The sequence below is a fragment of the Helianthus annuus genome, chromosome 15 (genome assembly GCF_002127325.2).
Source record: "Helianthus annuus cultivar XRQ/B chromosome 15, HanXRQr2.0-SUNRISE, whole genome shotgun sequence".
NCBI classification, from domain to species: Eukaryota; Viridiplantae; Streptophyta; class Magnoliopsida; order Asterales; family Asteraceae; genus Helianthus; species Helianthus annuus.
The window spans coordinates 41,059,392-41,079,381 of NC_035447.2; the positions used below are offsets into that span (position 1 = coordinate 41,059,392).

A 19,990-nucleotide genomic window follows, 5' to 3' on the forward strand; every position below is an offset into this window, starting at 1 on the left:
AAAAATACATATGAACTTTAAATCGTAAAATTTTGTGATTTAAAATTGTTCTTTTTATTTTTGCAATAATTAGTGTTTTGTAATGATACTCATTCTATATACACACACACACACATATACGTAGGGTTTGGTTCAATGGGGAACCCTGAAAAGTGGGGAATCTGGGAACAGTGTATTTAACATGTTAAATATATCATAGAAATTCAATTTAAATGTTAAAAATTATTTTTTTTTTCAAAATATTTTCAGAGCTTTAGCATATGAATACATGTAGAAGTTTTTTTAATAAAAAATTTAAAAACTAACAAAATTAATTTGTTTTTTTTAATGTTTAAAACAGATAGAAAAGGTAAAAAATACAAAAAAATGATTTTTTATTGGACTTGCTTCTACACATCTTTATATGCAAAAAAAAAAAAAAAAAAAAAAAAAAACTCCAAAAAATTTTGAAATACATAATTTTTAGCACTTTAAATTGAATTTTTATGATATATTTAAAATGTTAAATGCACTTTTCCCTGGTATTCCACTCTTTTTAGTGTTTCGTTGAACGTCACACTATGTATGTATATGTATATGTATTCTTAAAGAATTTCATCTGATTAATTACTTATTATCATTATTCATTTTTTATTTTTTTCGTTGTTTAATTTTTCCGGATATTTCATTACACTTAGGTCATTACCTTAATAAAATTTATTTAAGTTGTGCTGCAAAAGTGTATATTGTAAATTTAACAAAATGGCCTCTAAAAGTCTATAATTTTGATAAGTTGAGACGTGTTAGTGGGTAAAAATTGGGAACTTCATGAAAATTTCCAAGTGTGTCCTATTGACATTTGAAGGGGTTAAGGACGAATAAAGGAGAAAAAAGTGACCGAATTGTTGGACTTTCTAATGCCTTTGGCATAGAAAATGGGCCAAGTTAGTTTGTCAATGACTCAATGTGAAAGCTTACTAAATGTCTTAACAGATTTTTGTAAAAGAAAACACTAGAAAGTATGAACACTCATGTGTACAATGCAAAATTGATGTGATGAGTTGGGTAGTTCTCTAATCTCCTCTTTCGGAATTCGAAATGCTTCTCGTCTTCTTTTTCGTGTCTATTGTTATCTCTTGTCTACCACTCCTTCACTCTGCTACAGACCAAAACCATTCTATACCTATCTGCCCAGAAAGTTTCAAGTGTCCAGCCTTGACTCCATTCAAGTACCCGTTTTACAATGTCAAGGACACAAGGGACACACGATGTGGGTTGATCAAGGTCAATTGTACTTCAGAAGGTGGGGAGATTCATTTTGAAGGACGGTCGTACAATATTTTTAGCAAACTTGATATTGATCATTATTCTAGTCTTTTGTTCCTCGGGAGCGGAACACTTGAGCAGCTTGTGAGCAATAATAGCTGTGAGGCGCTTATGAATAATTTCACATCTCCAAGTCCAAGCCCTCTTTTGTATTCCGTTTCATTAACGTCCTTCATCACTCTCTTCAAATGCACAGAAAATCTCACTTATTTTGCGGAACGTGATTACAAGAGCTACAACAGATGCAAAGATTACAACTTCTACTATAACTACTTGAAACAAACAGTTCCAGGTGACCTCCCACATGCATGTCAAGTAGTGCACCTACCTCTGAAAGTGCCAGGCCCGGGATTTGATGAAACCAACATATTTTCTCTTCTCTATTCAGGCACCTCTGTTTATTTTAATTTGTCACATTCCTGTAGCGAGTGTCAGAAAAAAGGCCGCCTCTGTGATACTAAAAATGGCAATGATGTTCAGTGTTTTGACTTCCAAAAGGGTATTTACAACGTCCTTTTCCTCTTTCTTAAGTTTTCCTTATTTATTATGGTACAACAGAGTGATATGCCTACCATAGTCCTAATGTTTTTTTCTTGCCCTATAATATATACATTCATTATTTGGCTACATCTGTGATTCTATGAGTTATTATTATTAAATTTAATTTTTATCATATATTATATAGCTAATATCTTTTATTATTTTCCTGTTTAATTGCTACAGAAAAAGAAAGCAGCAATAGGACAATTAAGATTCTGGGTAATATGCCTCTTTAATCCTATGAAATATTATTATTGACTATATATGATTGCATACATACACGTAGGAATCAGTACCTGAATGTGTTGCGTTTTCTAGTTCCAGTTATTCCTGGATCAGCCTTAATTCTCATGCTCCTGATTGTCATTGTTATAATCTGGCGTCGTTGTAAGAACAAACCTTTTTCCTATGTCTCATCAAAGAACAAATCTGCTGACCTTGAAGACATAAGTCTGTCATGTGGCGTCTCCGTTTTCTCCTACAAGGAGCTTGAAGATGCCACCCAAAATTTCGACCCTTCTCGTGAACTAGGGGATGGAGGTTTCGGAGCTGTTTATTATGGTGAGAACTTGATTCTTCAAAAAAATATGTCATTGATTGTTCAAATAAAAATGTCACTGATTCTTCATATTTTCCCTTTTAAATATCACAACTTGATCTTTCCATCTTTCTAAACAAGGTAAACTCAAAGACGGGCGAGAAGTTGCAGTGAAGAAACTTCACGAGCACAACTACAATCGAGTCCGACAGTTCAGAAATGAGGTTGACATCCTCACCAAATTAAGGCACCCGAATCTTGTTGTTCTTTATGGTTGCACCTCTAGACAAAGTCATGAACTTCTCCTTGTTTACGAGTACGTTCCCAACAGCACTGTTTTCGAACACTTGCATAGAGAACAGACAAATCCAAACCTGCTAACATGGCCGATACGGATGAACATTGCCATTGAAACGGCTAGTGCATTGGTGTACCTTCATGCTTCTGAAATCATACATCGAGATGTAAAGACGACCAACATTCTTCTTGATCATAATTTCTGTGTAAAAGTAGCAGATTTTGGTCTCTCAAGGCTTATATCGAATAATGTCACTCATGTGTCAACAGCTCCCCAAGGAACCCCAGGTTACGTGGATCCACTATATCACCAACGCTTTCAGTTAACAGATAAAAGTGATGTTTACAGCTTTGGGGTAGTCTTGATAGAACTGATATCATCAATGGTGGCTGTTGACTTAAACAGGTCTCAAGACGAGATTAGTTTGGCTAACTTGGCTTTAAACAGAATCCAAAGATGTGCAATTGATGAACTAATCGACCCGGTTTTAGGAGCCGATACGAATCCAGAAATCATGAACATGATCACATTAGTAGCAGAATTGGCTTTTAGGTGTTTACAATATGATTCAGGTATGAGGCCTACAATGAATGAGGTGCTGGATGTGTTGATGGATATTCAAGCTGTTGGTAGTATAGACACTTATGACAGTACCCGAGACTTGCAAACCGTGAATGAGCTGCCTTTATCTGAAACAAATGATGCGGTGGTTTTGTTGAAGGATTTCCTGCCATCGCCTGTCTCCATCACTAGTGAATGGCAAAGGAATAACAGCGCATCGACATCGCTAAGCAGCAATGAAGATAAATTGTCAATGAAGGATGATATCGCTAAATAAAAAACTCATGGGGAACAAGGATGACATGAGAGCCATGTCTTTATGAAATTCATGAAAATAGCCATTAAGCATGAGATCATGGAATCGTATAACTACTTTTGATCGTTTGTTTTACTATTTTTTAATTAATGCAAAATATGTGTATATACATTGTTTATTATCATCTTTTCTCGCATATTCTAGCCATGGGTCCAACTATTAAGTAACTAAAGCTCAAGAACTTGCTTTACATTTGGAGCTCACTTGTTTAAGTTAGAACATATTTACAAACTATACTTAAACAAGCGTAAACCACGTACGATAAAAGATTGACTCGTTTTCAGTCTAGGCCTTTTACTTGATAATGTACTTAATGTGCCACAATTGTTATTGAATTCTCCACAGCAACACAATAATAGCATATCTTTGTATCACCTCATACATAGACAGTTTCTATGTTTTTGTTTTCTTCATTGTTTGCATTTCATCATGGAAAAAAATTGCTGTTGTTTGGAAAAAAATTGAAGAAGCGTACCTGTTTTCCCTTCAAACAGAGAATCAAAGAAACTTTAGAACAAGTAAACTGGTAATGTCATTTATCTCAAACAGCAATGCTAAATAAGGATCATAAACGGAATCAACTTCAGTATGTTGCTTCTTCAAGTATTGGTCATATGCAAAACATACGAGGAATGTTATCTGGTTGACTTCTCAAATTCCGTATCTTCGGATCCCCGTGGTACTCCCTTTCTCCTGATAAGAAGGTTAAGGGTATGTTTGGCATGGAGTTTTTAGGAGCTTCTAGTTTTAATCTTTAAAGAAAAAGCTCCTACTCAATAAAAAGTCTTGTTTGGTTGAAAGAGCTTGAAGCTTTTAGGTTAGGAGCTTAGAAGCTTTTGGATGAACGCTCCTACTAGTAGCGTTTAGAAGGAGCTACAAGCTTTTAAGGAAAAAAATGACTATTTTAACCTCTAAAGATAATAAACTTTTTAATGCACAAGCTTTTTAAATTTTTAGTTATGTCCATTTTGGTCATTTTATACATTTTATTAAAAGCTCCAGCTACTCTGCCAAACACCAAATATATCTAAAAAGCTATAGCTACTAGCTACCAGCCACTAGCTACCAGCCTCAAGCCACCAGCTACTTTTGACAAACATACCCTAAGAGTTGGACCTTAAAATTACAAGCCCAGTGGCCCAAGTTAATTGTATCTAGACATCTAGTTGACTAGTTCTCTTTTTGTCAGAGTACGCTCTATTCTAGGCTTGGTTATTTCAAGCCCAAACATATCGAATTTGGGCCTAATTATTCAAATATACTTTTACCTAATGGGATAAAGGTTCTCCGTTTTTTCTGATACAATGGACAAAAAAACCGGTTTGGATTTCCCCGATCCAATTTGCACTACCTAAACCGTCAGTTCGTATACCAGTTCCCCCTCTCGTCAACCAAATTGGTTTCAACCCGAACCGGTTTGAGCCAATTTGGCTTCAGCCCTACAAAAAAATTTATTTTTTATATATTGGTTTTGGGTACCGGTTAATGACCCAAACTAGTTTCAACCTGACCTAAACCAATTTGAATTGGGTTCGAAAATATTTCACCCAAACTGGTTTATGAGTTGAACCGCTTTCTCCTCAAACTGGTTTTGACCAAAGTTGATCAAACCAATTCGCCAATTCGGTTTACAACCCGAATCGATTTTGAAAAAAAAACAAAACCCAGCTTGTACACCTCTATTTGATACTTTTCCGTCTAAGTTAGGCGTCGCTGAAAATGTCCTTGAAAAGGACATACTTGGATGATTATCCGTTATTCCATTCATAGCAATTATTTTCTTCATCGCAACTCTACCTATCACCTCTATATAAAAAGGTGCATTAAGCTCTTATCTTTAATATACATTCATCGAAATCTTCTCTATTTTTCTTTTCTTCATAGTTTGCAACTCGTCACAACGCAACATAGGTCTAAAAAAAGTAAAACAAGGTATATTTTCTCTGGGGATAAAAAGTTGTAGTTTATAATGTTGTTTCACTAAATCTAGCTATATAATAAAAGAAACCACTTTAGGGACACTTGTCATCATATTAGGCCATCTCTTATAGATAATTATTATTTTAGTTTAATTTCTTCTAATTAATTATAGATAACCATCTTACTAAATATTATTTAATTTAATAATATATATTATAGATAATCCTCTTACTAAATATTATTAGTTTAATATCTTCTGGATAATTATTATTTAGTTTAATCTCCTTCTCATTTATAATATTATTTATTTGAATTAATTATAGAGTTAATTACATAGTTAGTCCCTGTGGTTAGCCCAAAGTAACATACTTAGGTACTAATAGTGTAAAATCACATTCTAGGGTATTAACGTTTCATTTTGTAACGTTTGGAGGTATTAACGTTATTTGTAGGTTTAACATCACATTCTATTAGTAACTAAGTATGTTATTTTGTGCAAACCACAGGGACTAACTATGTTAATACCCTAGAAGTTAATACCTCCAAACGTTACAAAATGAAAAGTTAATACCCTAGAAGGTGATTTTAAACTATTAGTACTTAAGTATGTTATTTTGTGCAAACCACAGGGACTAACTATGTAATTAACTCATATTTGAACATTTTGCTTAGCTTGGTATCAAATAAATTTGACTAAACTTAAAATAAAATTAATTAATATTATTTATCATTTATACATTTACGGAATTTTAAATAAAGGGTTAAATTTGTTGAGACTTCGTTAACAAATTTTGCAATAACAGAATAATCTACTGTTATCACGAAAACCAAATTTTGTATTAATATATTAAATACTTTTATTTTCACTATACAAAATTACATTTACCCGACCCATGTAACACATGAGGTTTTTTAAGATATAACTTTTTATTATTTGATCTATAAAATTAGATTTATTCAATTCGTAAAATACACGGGGTTTTTTAAGGATATATATTTTTAATTATTTATTACAGAAAATTATTTTTTTATTCAAACCATGTAATGCGCATATTTTTAAAGATGTAATATTTTATTGTTTGGTATATAAAATTACATTTATTCAACTCGTGTAATAAATGAGGTTTTTTAAAGATGTATTATTTTATTATTTGGTAAACAATATTACATTTATTCAACCCGTGTAATACACGTGGTTTTAAAGATATAACTTTTTTATTTGGTATATAAAATTACATTTATTCAACCCGTACAATATGATTCTTATAGATATAGTTTTTTATTATTTAATATATAAATTATATTTATTCAACCCGTACAATAAATGAGGTTTTTAAAGATATATTGTTTAATTATTTAGTATATAAAATTTATTTATTCAACCCCGTGTAATATACGGGGTTATAACCTAGTATTGTATAGAGTAAACTAGTAAATTACACTAGTGGTCCATGTGGTTTACCAAAATTTTGGATGTGGTCTCTAGCTTTTCCAAAAATACATAGATGGTCCCTATCATTTGCACTTTGTAACACATTTAGCCCTAGCCAACAAATCTAAAGGTTTTAGCATGTCTAAGTTATGGACTAAATTCGTTACAAAATGCAAACCACAATGACCGTCCATGTACTTTTAGAAAAAAAAAGTTGGGAACTAAGGGGCTGTTTGGTAGCGTCTTAATGGCCATTCAGATGCTACCTCTTAATGGTTTAAAACCTCTGAATGAATAAGAGGTAACCTCAAGTCTGAATGGTTAAGAGGTAACCTCTGAAATGGTAAATCATCACATGTCACATTCTTCTACCTTCTCATTGGTAAAATTCTTAATGGTTCCATTAAGAGGTAGCCTCTTAATAACCATTCAGAGGCTACCAAACAGCCCCTAAATGTGTTACAAAATGCAGATCACAAGGACCTTTTGTATAATTTTGGAAAGCTAAAGACCAAATTCAAAATTTTGGTAAAACACAGAGACTATCTGTGTACTTTACTCTATTGTATATTGCTAAACGTTATATATACTATATTATAATGCATGAGATATGGGCATTTTAAGATATCTAAAAATTAAGAATTTTTTCCCTCTTAATTTATAATTACACCCCTAAAATAAGGGTAAATTGGTCTTATAAACGATAATTATATTTTAGCCTCTCATCTTATTACTTTTAAATCCCTAAGTTTTAACATAATTATGGGTAATTAGTTACATTTTTCTCCTCGCGTAACAAATTTATAATTCTTTAACGTATTCTTATCATATTGTATAAACTATAATGTTTTGGAAAAAAATCCAAAAGTACTGTGATGAAATACTCATTTTTGTCGATGTTTCGATAGTTATCTTGCTCAGTATTGACGTGTGGATTAAAAGGTACAAGTAGATGATTCCTTGGTGTACAAGTTATTAAAGCCCAACGTACTTAATCATTATCCCAGAATGTTTAATAGCTACAGTGATTAACAAAATCATAGATACTTAGTTAGTAGTTACACTTCATCCACTTATAATTAAACTAACCCCCTTCCCCCACGATTTTTAAACTATCATAATTTTTGTTACATTAATATATATATATATATATATATATATATATATATATATATATATATATATATATATATATATATATATATATATATATATATTTAGGGGAATGCTAGACAGAAAACCCTTAAATTTTTAGAAAACTCTGGAAACTCAAATCTCCCCCCATTTTTACCCAACCTCCCGATATTTTTTTTTTTTGAAAAAAATAACACATGTAATATACATGTTTTAAAGTGTTTTGGGCCAAAAAACAAAAAAGCGCCGAAGGGATTTTAAAAAAAAAAATAAACAAATTTCAGCAATGTCTGTTTGCCTAACATGTGTTAGGCACAAAAGACAGAAATTGCTGAATTTTTTTTTAAATCATCCCTTCGGCGCTTTTTTGATTTTTTTGTCCCAAAACTCTTAAAAACATGTATATTACATGTGTTATTTTTTTCAAAAAAAATGTCGGGAGGTTGGGTTTTCTAGGGTTTTTTATATATATAGGGTTTTCTATATAGCCCTACCCTATATATATATATATATATATATATATATATATATATATATATATATATATATATATATATATATATATATATATATATATATATATATACACTAGGTTAGAACCCCGTGTATTACATTGGTTGATTAAATATATTTTTATATAATAAAAAGTTACATTTTTAATTACCCGTGTATAACATGAGTTGAATAAGTACGTATACTACACGACTTGAATAAATATAATGTAATCAGTTAACACACACAGTCGTCAAAATACGTTTTTGATAAAAAGAACTTTGATATACTATTTACATATTAGAACATTTTATTTTGTTTTTTTAATTTTCTATTATTAGGTTATAAACTTGTGTATTACAAAAGTCCATTAAATCCACTTATTTCTTCTTTCTCCCATTCATGACCCATTGCTTTGTACCTAAATATTAGTTTTTATTCTTCCCTACTTAATACATGTAATCTCAATCAAGTAATTAAAACTAAGCAGGAAAACAATTACAAAAAATGATATGCACTTTTCAATTTGAATTCACATACAAAACTAACATGAGACTATCAACTTGCAAATATGGCTTGTTTGGCATTTAGTCAGCAAAACGCGGGCTGGATCTTTCCTCCGAGTGGATGTTGATAGCTCGGAATGAAAAGGGGCTTGCTCCATGTGAATGGCCCCATAAATTTAAGAGATCCAATTGTGTTTGGACTACATCTCCGGTGAAAACAGAGGCAATTTTGCTTGGGTTTCAGGCAGTTTTGCGTTTGCACCACATCCCCATTCCATTTTGCGAGTCAGTTGATGTCGGTCATCAAACGATAGTGGGATCTTCACAAGTTAGGCATGTGAGGGAAATAAACTGAGATAATTAACTTGGTTAGTCATAAAGGATTAAACCAGCAACAAATATAAACTTAAAGGATGTTTTTAGCAAATTTTAAACATTAAGGCTGGAACCTGCAAGTTTGCAAGTTTGAGGAAACATAAAGGACGTTTTGTGCAATTTACTCGGAAAATAATAAACTAAAGATAAGTATAAAGATTATATTAGAAGATAAATATAAATATAGAGATATAGTTATAGATAAACGTCGACTTAAAATATGGGATAACTTGATAAATTATTTTAAAACTTGTAATTTTTAATATAAAAATAAACATAAATATATAGCAAGAAACCTAAAAAAACAGATGTCTCTCGTATCATGTGTCCATCAATTGGTTTCTTTTATTATATGTACGTATGTGTGTATATATATATATATATATATATATATATATATAATTACACCATATAAACGAGTATTTTATTCTCTTTAATTTGAGTATTGTAATACTATAGTTTTTTTAATTAAAAAAATTCATATGTTACGTGATTAACAATGTCTAAGTGTAGGTAATAACTGAATCGTTAACCAAATCCAAACTGAAATCAACCAAAATTGAGTTAACTGAAAATTGATAAACCGAAATTGATTAACACATGTAAGGTGTCAAGGCTGAAAAGACTAGGATCTACTGCGATGTGTTGATAAGTCTAACGCTTAACTTTCAATTTCAACCTCGTGATACGTTTAAGGTAATATCTATCTATACTATATTATAAAGCATTTCCTCAAGGGCTTCTTAAAAATTAAGAGGTACAAGTAGAAATCCTTAATATACAATACACAATGCGCATCTTAATTATGTTTTAGGAGTAAATTTGTCTTTAATATCTTAATTCTAACCAATTATAATTAATAGAAATGGATTTCTAGGGCCTATAATTAATTGAATGCCATGATTGAAGTTAAATCAACTATACAAGAAAATAAAATTAGTTTGAAGAATAACAATTGCATCTGATTCCAACAAAATTTTAGCAATTTGCAATTGTTATGCTTATGGTATAACATTTTAATAAAATTATTAGGAGAAATAGTATAACATTTTAATAAAAATATTACGAGACAAAATAGTATTTCTGTATTATTATTAAGAAAAAAAATAATTAAATGAAAATTTAATTACGAATTAATTTGGTGGTGAATATAAAGTTCATCAATAACTCATTAAATATTATTTAACTAGACATTTCATTTTCACTCATGCATTTCAAAGGTCAGTCCTACTTATCACTATACAAACCAAAAAGCTTCGTAACCGATTTCGAATTTAAAACCCATAATCATGAAATTGAAGTTTGATAGTTATAACCCATATAATACTCCAATTTCACACCCAAACGGCATCGGACACACCCATAAATTGTTTCCCCACACTCTATTTTTCTCCAATGCAGCGACACAACCTCCACTAACCACCGATCAACCACCACCGATCCTGTCGAATTTTCCCACCACCAACCGCCGATTCTGCCTTGTTAATCGGTTCGAGTATATATCATTTTGCAGCTGATGTTTAGGAATTTTTTTATCTCATCGGAACGAAACAGCACGCATCATCGTCAACCTTAGTACCTGCTATATGTGTGGAGTTTTTCTTATAATTAAACAAATTATATGCCGCCTGATGTGCACAAAATGCAACATATAAATTACATCAATTGTGGCATAAAACTAACCCTTTTTTAGTACTAATGTTGGAAAAAGTGTGTTTTTGTCTTCCTTTTGTATTTTCAGGATTAAATGAGCTTGTTTAACCTCTGGTGCAAGAGGGTTAATTTCTTGAAAATTGTTTTCCAGCCCCACCGTAAGATAATTTATACGGTCTATTAGGACCTCCTCTACCGAAGTCATCTCATTAAGAGCTTCCCGTAGTGCCATGACGTAGCGTACGAGAGTAGCTTCAATTGAAGACCTTCTCTCTTTTCGACTGTTTCTAGAATGTGCAGAAGAGGTTCCACTTTTTTAATATATAAAATTATGATAGTAATTTTAATATATAAAATTACATTTATTCAACCCATGTAATAAACGTGATTTTTAAAGATATATTGTTTTATTATTTGGTATATAAAATTACATTTATTCAACCCTAAAATAAGGGTAAATTGGTCTTATAAACGATAATTATATTTTAGCCTCTCATCTTATTACACTTAAATCCCTAAGTTTTAACATAATTATGGGTAATTAGTTACAATTTTTCTCTCTGCGTAACAAATTTATAATTCTTTCACGTATTCTTATCATATTGTATAAACTATAATGTTTTGGAAAAAATCCAAAAGTACTGTGATGACCTACTCATTTTTGTTGATGTTTCGATAGTTGTCTTGTTCAGTATTGACGTGTGGATTAAAAGATACAAGTAGATGATTCCTTGGTGTACAAGTGATTAAAGCCCAACGTACTTAGTCATTATCCCAGAATGTTTAATAGCTACAGTGATTAACAAAATCATAGATACTTAGTTAGTAGTTACACTTCATCCACTTATAATTAAACTAACCCCCTTCCCCCATGATTTTTAAACTATCATAATTTTTGTTACATTAATATATATATATATATATATATATAATTACACCATATAAACGATTATTTTATTCTCTTTAATTTGAGTATTGTATTATTATAGTTTTTTAATTAAAAAAATTCATATGTTACGTGATTAACAGTGTCTAAGTATGGGTAATAACTGAATCGGTTAACCAAATCCGAACTGAAATCAACCAAAAATTGAGTTAACTGAAAACTGATGAACCGAAATTGATTAACACATGTAAGGTGTCAAGGCTGAAAAGACTAGGATCTACTGCGATGTGTTGATAAGTCTAACGCTCAACTTTCAGTTTGAACCTCGTGATACATTTAAGGTAATATTATACTATAATACTCGTGTGTCCCATTCCATGATATACCCCCGCGATTAAGGTACGCACAACAATTCATCGTAGCAAGTGAGTATACTGAGGTCATCCTTTCATTTTACAACATCGGACTATTGGTGAACAGGTCAGTACATTTATACAGCAAAGTGACCAATATTTATGTCCGACAAGGATTAGGCAAATACCTTTTTGGTACGATTGATGCTTTCATGAGCACATGGAATTTCCTCATTTGAGGTTTTCTTCCTTTAAGGTTTTTGGCCTTTTGTGGCTTTTTTAAGATATCCCGGTCGTGCTTAGGTCTGCATATAATCTGAATGCAACAGAAGGACAGCGATGATATCCCCGGATGACTCAACAACATAAAGACCCGAAACCTCAGACGTTGGCTATCAATCAATGCAAGATTTAAGACCATAAAATCATACGCCGATGGTATGTTTCCCACATGGTACATAGTTCGTTATGTTTATATCACTTGGTATCTTTTATCTTTTTGAGTGTTAGACCTTACATGTGTTAATCAAGCCCTTTAGCACGAACTTTTATTTCATTTCCCTGTTAATATTTCTCTCCCTAAATTTGTGCAAAAGTAGAATACTTTATGCTCAAATTTACTTATTTTATTATTAAACCCACTTTTTTTAAATTTAAATTGCTCAGTTGGTGAAACGCATCATTTTCAGATCAAGATCCACAAGCACTTTGAATCTAGAGTTGCTAACAGGTTTTGTAAAAAGATCCGTTGTATTTGCATCAGTATGGATTTGTTCAAGTTTAACGAGTCTCTTTCATAGAAATCTCTAATGAAATGAACCTCGATATCAATATGCTTGGTTTTAGAGTAAAAAACAGGGTTTTTATAATTTGGATAGCAGCATCATTATCACAATAAATAGTAGTGTAAAGATAAATCAAAGAGTTGGTGTTGCATCCAAAGAACTTAGGCGCAACAAGCGGATGCGGCAACATATTCTGCTTCTGCAGTTGAGAGTGACACGGTCTGTTGCTTCTTTCATTGCCACGAGACAAATCTGTCTCCCAAGAACTGCATCCAGCCGATGTAGACTTCATGTCCCTGTTTGTACCTCCAAGGTTACTGTCAAAAAAAGCAAACAGATCAAAGTTTGAATTTCTAGGATACCAAAGTCCAAGCTTTGGAGCTCCTTTAAGATATCTATAAATTCTTTTAATAGCAGTAAGATGAGGAAGTTTAGGGTTAGCCTGATAACGAGCATATTGACAGACGACAAACATAATGTCTGGCCGACTTGCAGTCAAATACATCAGTGAACCAATCATAGACCGGTACAATGTCGGGTTAACCGAGCTTCCATCAGCATCCTCGTTTATAATGATCGTTTTCTGTTATGGGTATCCATAGGTTTCGAATCTATTATGTTGAATTTTTCAAGAACGTCATGAACATATTTTCCTTGATGAATCAAGATTCCTTGAGTGCTTTGACAAACTTGCAGGCCCAAAAACATCGTCATCTCTCCCAACGAACTCATTTCAAACCATTTCTTCATCCCTTCTTCAAAATCTTTACACAATGAGTTTTAAAGATACTAGACTCACAAATGTTTGCTTTAGGATTCGACAATGAGGACATTCGATAGAGACCTCCTAATTCTAGGCTGGTACCAATTACTCGGTTAGTACCTAGTTCATTAAAGGTACAATAAGTAGGATAAAAGGTAACGAAGACAGTTTTGGGCTATATGGGTTGTGAATGGATCCAATACCGCATACGGGGCATGAGGAACCATCTGCAAGTTTAACCGGTGGGTAAGAGGCATTATGAAGGCTAGTGAGAATTCCTTGATTTGTAGTCATGTGATAAGTAGCTCTAGAATCAATAATCCAGGATAAGTGAAAGCCAGAAAACGTACCTGGTTGTATCGAGTTGGTTTGAGGAACCGATGACCAAAAAACAAGGAACCGTTGAAGCAAATCATACCCCTCCTTGGTGCATGTAATGGTATGATTTCAAGCAGAAAAACCGAGTTGAACCCCGAATACGCGAACAGAGGCAGAAAACAAAAGTTGCTCAGATCGAAAAACCAATTATATGAGAGTGTTCGGAACAGTATTCCGACGGAGTTGGTAAAAAGCGACGGCCGGAGGTGGAGTCACGCGCGGCGCGTTGGTGGTTGTGGCGGAGGTAGCGGCGGCGTGTGGGGTCGCTTGCGGCGTCGGATGGTAGCGCGGGTTGACGGTTTTGTAGATCGAAGGATTGTGAACACGATGGTGGTGGCGGTGTGACGTCACGCGCACTGGAGGGTGTTCGGATCGGAAAGGGTGACGGTGTTGGTGAAGGTTTTGGGTGAGATTGTGGGTAAGGAGGGTAGATGAAACGGGGAACAGGAATGTTATACTGAAATTGCGGTGACCAGAAACTTGGCTGGAATTGGTCACCCGATAGACAAGCTGCTAAACTAAGAAACCTTTAGCTCTGATGCCATGTAGATGAAATAGAAAAGAAATATGATTGTACTGATATGAAAAAATGTAATTACAAATGAGAGTGACCAGTGCCGTCTCCGAGAAAGCTTGAAACATTTTGGGCCTGATGCGAGTAAAAATAAATCGGGCCCATATAATATAAAACCAATAATCATACATAAAAAACCATAATATGGCAAGAATTGTTATAACAATCATCAAAACAAAAGTATCATACCAAAATAATCTAAATTTACCTACTTAAGCGAATCGTGTGGCTCTCCTAGCGTTTTTGGAAGCAAAGCATTTGATCAAGTCTTCATAATTCATAGTCTCTAGTATGTCATTTTCAATAGGTATCATCGCTAATCCATTGAGTCTTTCTTGGGACATACTCGATCGTAAGTAGGTCTTCAACAACTTCAACTTTGAAAAGCTTCTTTTTGTTGATGCTACTGTTATCGGAATAGTCAACAACACTCTATATGCAATTAATGCATTAGGAAAAAAACCAATCTGTTTCAGCCTGTTGTAAGCATCAATGCATTAGGAAAAAAAACACCAATCTGTTTTAGCCTGTTGTAAGCATCAAAACGACTAATAATATGACTAGGTAAAATGCTACTGTTACCAGAATAGTCAACAACACTCTATATGCAATTAAATTACAAAACCAATTATTTTAACAACTGAACTTAATACATAAAATTGACTAAACTAACACTTAATGGAACCACACAATCACATAAACAAACTATGCGTCTACCAAACACCGGACATACCTTGATTCCTTGAAAAAATTTGATTCAAAGCCCTTGAACAGTGGAACGTATATGAAGACAGAAGACGAAAAGAATTGATTCAATGCCCTGATCGTCGATTTGGTCGCTCGACGAGTGAGAGCTTCGATTTGAAGATTGGAGCGTTGGTATCGTAGATATGATGGCTTGTATGTGACGTTGTATATTATCTGATGTGTTTTGATATCGTGCTCATCACTTTTGTTTAAAATTCAAGGGCCCAACAGGTTACAACCCTATAACAATAACTAGGTTAAATTTTTCAAAGGCCCACAACAAATACATAACATATAGATTTTTTTTAAACTTTGGGCCCTCAGGATATTTGGGCCTGGGTCCACGCCCTACCTGCCCCTACCCATCACCGGCCCTGAGGATGACCCCTCTATTTATAGGTAAAAGGAAGGACCAACAAATAAATACTAATTACATGTAGGGATACCTATAATTACTTATAGGGACCTCTAGTTAACAGTTAGGTCCTCATAATAACTAATATTCACAACTAACAATGATCATAATAATTTAAGTTCTTTGTGCTCGTTATTTGACAGTTATTTAGTTTTCATTGTAAGTTTGAAACATGATACATATTGTAGTTAAGTTATTTCCGCTACAAAATTTTGTATCAGTTGTCCACGTTAACCCGCAAGGGTGGAGGTGTGACATGTCGCATCAAGATTAACATGTACATTAATCTCTAAGATAGGTTTTGATTTTTTTTCCTTGTAAGAGTTTAATTTTCTTTTGGACTTTTGTTATGAGGACGGTGGTGTTTTGGTGTTTCTAAGAAACTCATGATATATTTATAAATTGAGCAACAACCAATTATCAATGAGTCAAGTCTTGTTAGTTTGTCTTCATTATAAAGGATATTTATTTATCAAAATTGATGTGTTTGGCTGCATATATTTATTTCAGTCAACTTGATTTAAAGACATCATTTTTTATACAAACATTAAAAACCAAGTGGTGGGTTTCCAATTTTCCATATGCTAAAACTTCTAAATTAATAGAAAAACACAAATTACAAGTTTATTACCTGCATGATTTGTTTTCAAGTTGTACTGCTGCAAAAGTTTATAGTATCCTGCATATACACAATGCTGTTAATACCTGCAAATTCTTCTGGTGTGATGTTATAATAATTGCAATTTAATAAAATGTCGTGTAAAGTCTGCCTGTGTCTATTTCTTAAACTTTGGATTATTGGATTACGATAAGTTGAAATGTGTTAGACGAGGGAAATATATGGGAACAACATGGAACTTTCCTAGCGTGTCCTATTGCGTTGGGTAGAGGTTAAGGATGAATGGAGGACAAGAATCAATACATCAAAGTCTTGAATGTCTTGATCAATATGGAGAAAATGACAAAAGTTATGGAATTTCTATTGTTTTTGGCATAGAAAATGGGGAAAGATTTATGTAAAAAAACATATAGAGGTAGAAACTATGAATAGTCAGTCATGTATATAATACAATATTGGAGTCTCAAGGATGAAGGTGATAAGTCCGGTAGCTCCCTATTCTCTTCTGCTGGAATTTGAAATGATTCTTGTCTTCTTTTTCGGATCTGTTCTTCTCTCTTGTCTGCCTGTCCTTCACTCTACCACAGACATATCTAAGAATAACTGCCCAAAGAATTTCACTTGCGCAGCTTTTCCCTCATTCAAGTATCCGTTTTACAATGTCACAGACCCACGATGTGGGTTGATCAAGGTCAATTGTACTTCCAAAGGTGGGGAGATTCAACTTGGAGGACGGTGGTATGAGATTGTTGGCAAGGATGAGGGTCATAATATAGTCATCATCAGTAACAAAACATTTGAAGATCTTTTGAAAAATCATAGTTGTGAGGCGCTTATGAATAATTTCACTTCTCCAAGCCCTCTTTTGTATTCCATGTCAATATTTCCCCTCATCACTCTATACAAATGCACAGAAAATCTCACTAATGCTCAACAAACAGATACTTATTTTAAGCAACATAGTTACAGAAGCCACCACGGATGCAAAGATTACAAATTCTACTATAACCACTTGAATGAAACAGTTCCAAGTGACCTCCCACCTACATGTCAAGTAGTGCAGCTACCTCTGAAATTTCCAGATAGTCGAGGACATGATGAAAAAAACATATTTTCTCTTCTTTCTTCTGAAACCTCTATTCAATTTGAATTCAAACCTTCCTGTCGTAACTGTCACACAAAAGGCAGCCCGTGTCATATTGAAAATGAACATTTTCAGTGTTTAAACGCCAAAAAGGGTATTTACAGCTTCCTTTTCCCTCTTACATCTTCCTTCATTTTTACTGTATTATGGGTACACCATAACGATATGTCTAATATTATTTACTTTTGCTGTTTGGTTGCTCTGGAAAAACCAAGCAGAGAACCAACCCCACCGGATCTGGGTCATTTACATCTGCAATCTTATGTGTAATTATTGTATATATAAATGCATACACCAGAAATGATGCCTCTAACTTAGTCTTGATACTTATGCTGTATATTATAACTTATCTTTTATTATTTAGGTGATGCAGAAACACAAGGCAGAAAACTCATAAAGATTCTGGGTAATATGCCTCTTTTATCCTATGCAACCATGTGTTATTATTAGATATAGATGGTTGCATATTACACATACATGTAGGAATCTTTACCTGAGTATGTTGCATTTTTTTGTTCTAGCTATCACTGGATCAGCTTTAATCCTCATGTTGTCTCTTGTCATCTTCATAATCTGGCGTCGCTGCAAGAGCAACCCTTTTTCCTATGTCTTGTCGAAGAACAGATCTCCAAACCTTGGAGACATAAGTTTCTCCTTTGGCGTCTCTGTTTTCTCCTATGAGGAGCTTGAAGATGCCACCCAAAATTTCGACCCGTCTCATGAACTCGGGGATGGAGGTTTCGGAGCTGTTTATTATGGTGAGAACTTGATTGTTCATTTTCACTTGAAACGACCCCACCTGATCTTTCCATCTTGCTGAAACAGGTAAACTGAAAGACGGGCGAGAAGTTGCAGTGAAGAAACTTCACGAGCACAACTACAATCGAGTCCAACAATTCAGAAATGAGGTTGAAATCCTCACCAAATTAAGGCACCCAAATCTTGTTGTTCTCTATGGTTGCACCTCTAGACTAAGCCATGAACTTCTCCTTGTTTATGAGTACGTTCCCAATGGCACTGTTGCCGATCACCTGCATGGAGAAAAAGCAAATCCAAGCCTTCTAACATGGCCGATACGAATGAACATTGCTATTGAAACCGCGAGTGCACTGGTGTACCTTCATGCTTCTGAAATCATACACCGAGATGTAAAGACGACCAACATTCTTCTTGATCACAATTTCAGTGTCAAAGTAGCAGATTTTGGTCTCTCAAGGCTTATATCTCAAAATGTTACTCATGTGTCAACAGCTCCTCAGGGAACCCCAGGATATGTAGATCCACAATATCACCAACGCTTTCAATTAACAGACAAGAGCGACGTTTACAGCTTTGGGGTAGTCTTGATCGAACTAATATCATCACTGGTGGCTGTCGATTTAGACAGGTCTCAAGACGAGATAAGTTTGGCTAACCTGGCTTTGAACAGAATCCAAAGATGTGCAATTGATGAACTAATCGACCCGGTTTTAGGATCCGTTGCGAATCCTGAAATTAAGAACATGATCACATTAGTAGCAGAATTAGCTTTTCAGTGTTTACAGTATGATTCAGAGTTGAGGCCTACAATGAATGAGGTGCTGGAAGTGTTGATGGATATTAAAGCCGTGGGTAGAATTGATACTTATTACAATACCAGAGAGTTACAAACGGTGAATGTGCTGCCTCTGTCTGAAACCAACGATGCAGTTGTTTTGTTGAAGGATTTCCGGCGTTCGCCAGTCTCTGTCACTAGTCCATGGCAAAGCAATAACAGTGCATCAACAACGCTATATAGCAACGTAGATAGATTTTCAATGAAGAATGATATGGATACATAAAAAAACCATGCTGAATATGGATAACCTAAGAGCGTCCTTTTTATCTTTTTACGAAAATCATGAGAGTAGTCATTAAGGAATTGTGTATCTACTTTTGCTCGTATATCATAATTGTTGTTTCCCATTTATGCAAATATTTGTAAATGTGTGGTTTCTTTATTATAGTTTCTCGTGTATTTTAGCTATGGGATACATACTATGTCCAGCAAATAATATAACAAAAGGATTTTGTACACTCTAAGATAACAAATGCTCAAGGGCTTACTTTAAACTCAATAAAAAACTCTACTTGAACAAGCTTAGACGACGTAGAAGCTCGATAAAAGCTTGACTCATTTTAGTCTAGGCCTTTTACCTGGGTGATAATGTGCCAACTTTGGTTATAGAATTTTCCACAGCAACACAATTGCTGTTCATCATCGACACACTTTATTAG

General features: G+C 33.7%; 2 protein-coding genes across 3 annotated transcripts; both read left to right on the plus strand.

Annotated features, from left to right (window-relative positions):
- Positions 1–936: 936 nt before the first annotated feature.
- LOC110913631 (LEAF RUST 10 DISEASE-RESISTANCE LOCUS RECEPTOR-LIKE PROTEIN KINASE-like 1.1) lies at positions 937–3,745 on the plus strand. Its single transcript, XM_022158453.2, has 4 exons — positions 937–1,804; positions 2,029–2,064; positions 2,164–2,406; positions 2,525–3,745. Exons 1-4 carry the CDS (start codon positions 1,078–1,080, stop codon positions 3,517–3,519), a joined length of 2,001 nt encoding a protein of 666 aa, XP_022014145.2. The 5' UTR covers positions 937–1,077; the 3' UTR covers positions 3,520–3,745.
- A 13,213-nt stretch (positions 3,746–16,958) lies between these two features.
- Positions 16,959–19,739, plus strand: LOC110911468 (LEAF RUST 10 DISEASE-RESISTANCE LOCUS RECEPTOR-LIKE PROTEIN KINASE-like 1.1). 2 transcript variants are annotated; one of them, XM_022156093.2, is made up of 4 exons: positions 16,959–17,828; positions 18,099–18,140; positions 18,256–18,492; positions 18,560–19,739. In XM_022156093.2, the coding sequence occupies exons 1-4, from the start codon at positions 17,060–17,062 to the stop codon at positions 19,552–19,554; spliced, it is 2,043 nt and encodes a 680-aa protein (XP_022011785.1). In that variant the 5' UTR covers positions 16,959–17,059; the 3' UTR covers positions 19,555–19,739. The 2 variants fall into 2 exon arrangements, with proteins under 2 accessions (XP_022011785.1, XP_022011786.1); XM_022156094.2 differs by having other exon boundaries at positions 18,108–18,140.
- The last annotated feature ends 251 nt before the right edge of the window (positions 19,740–19,990 follow it).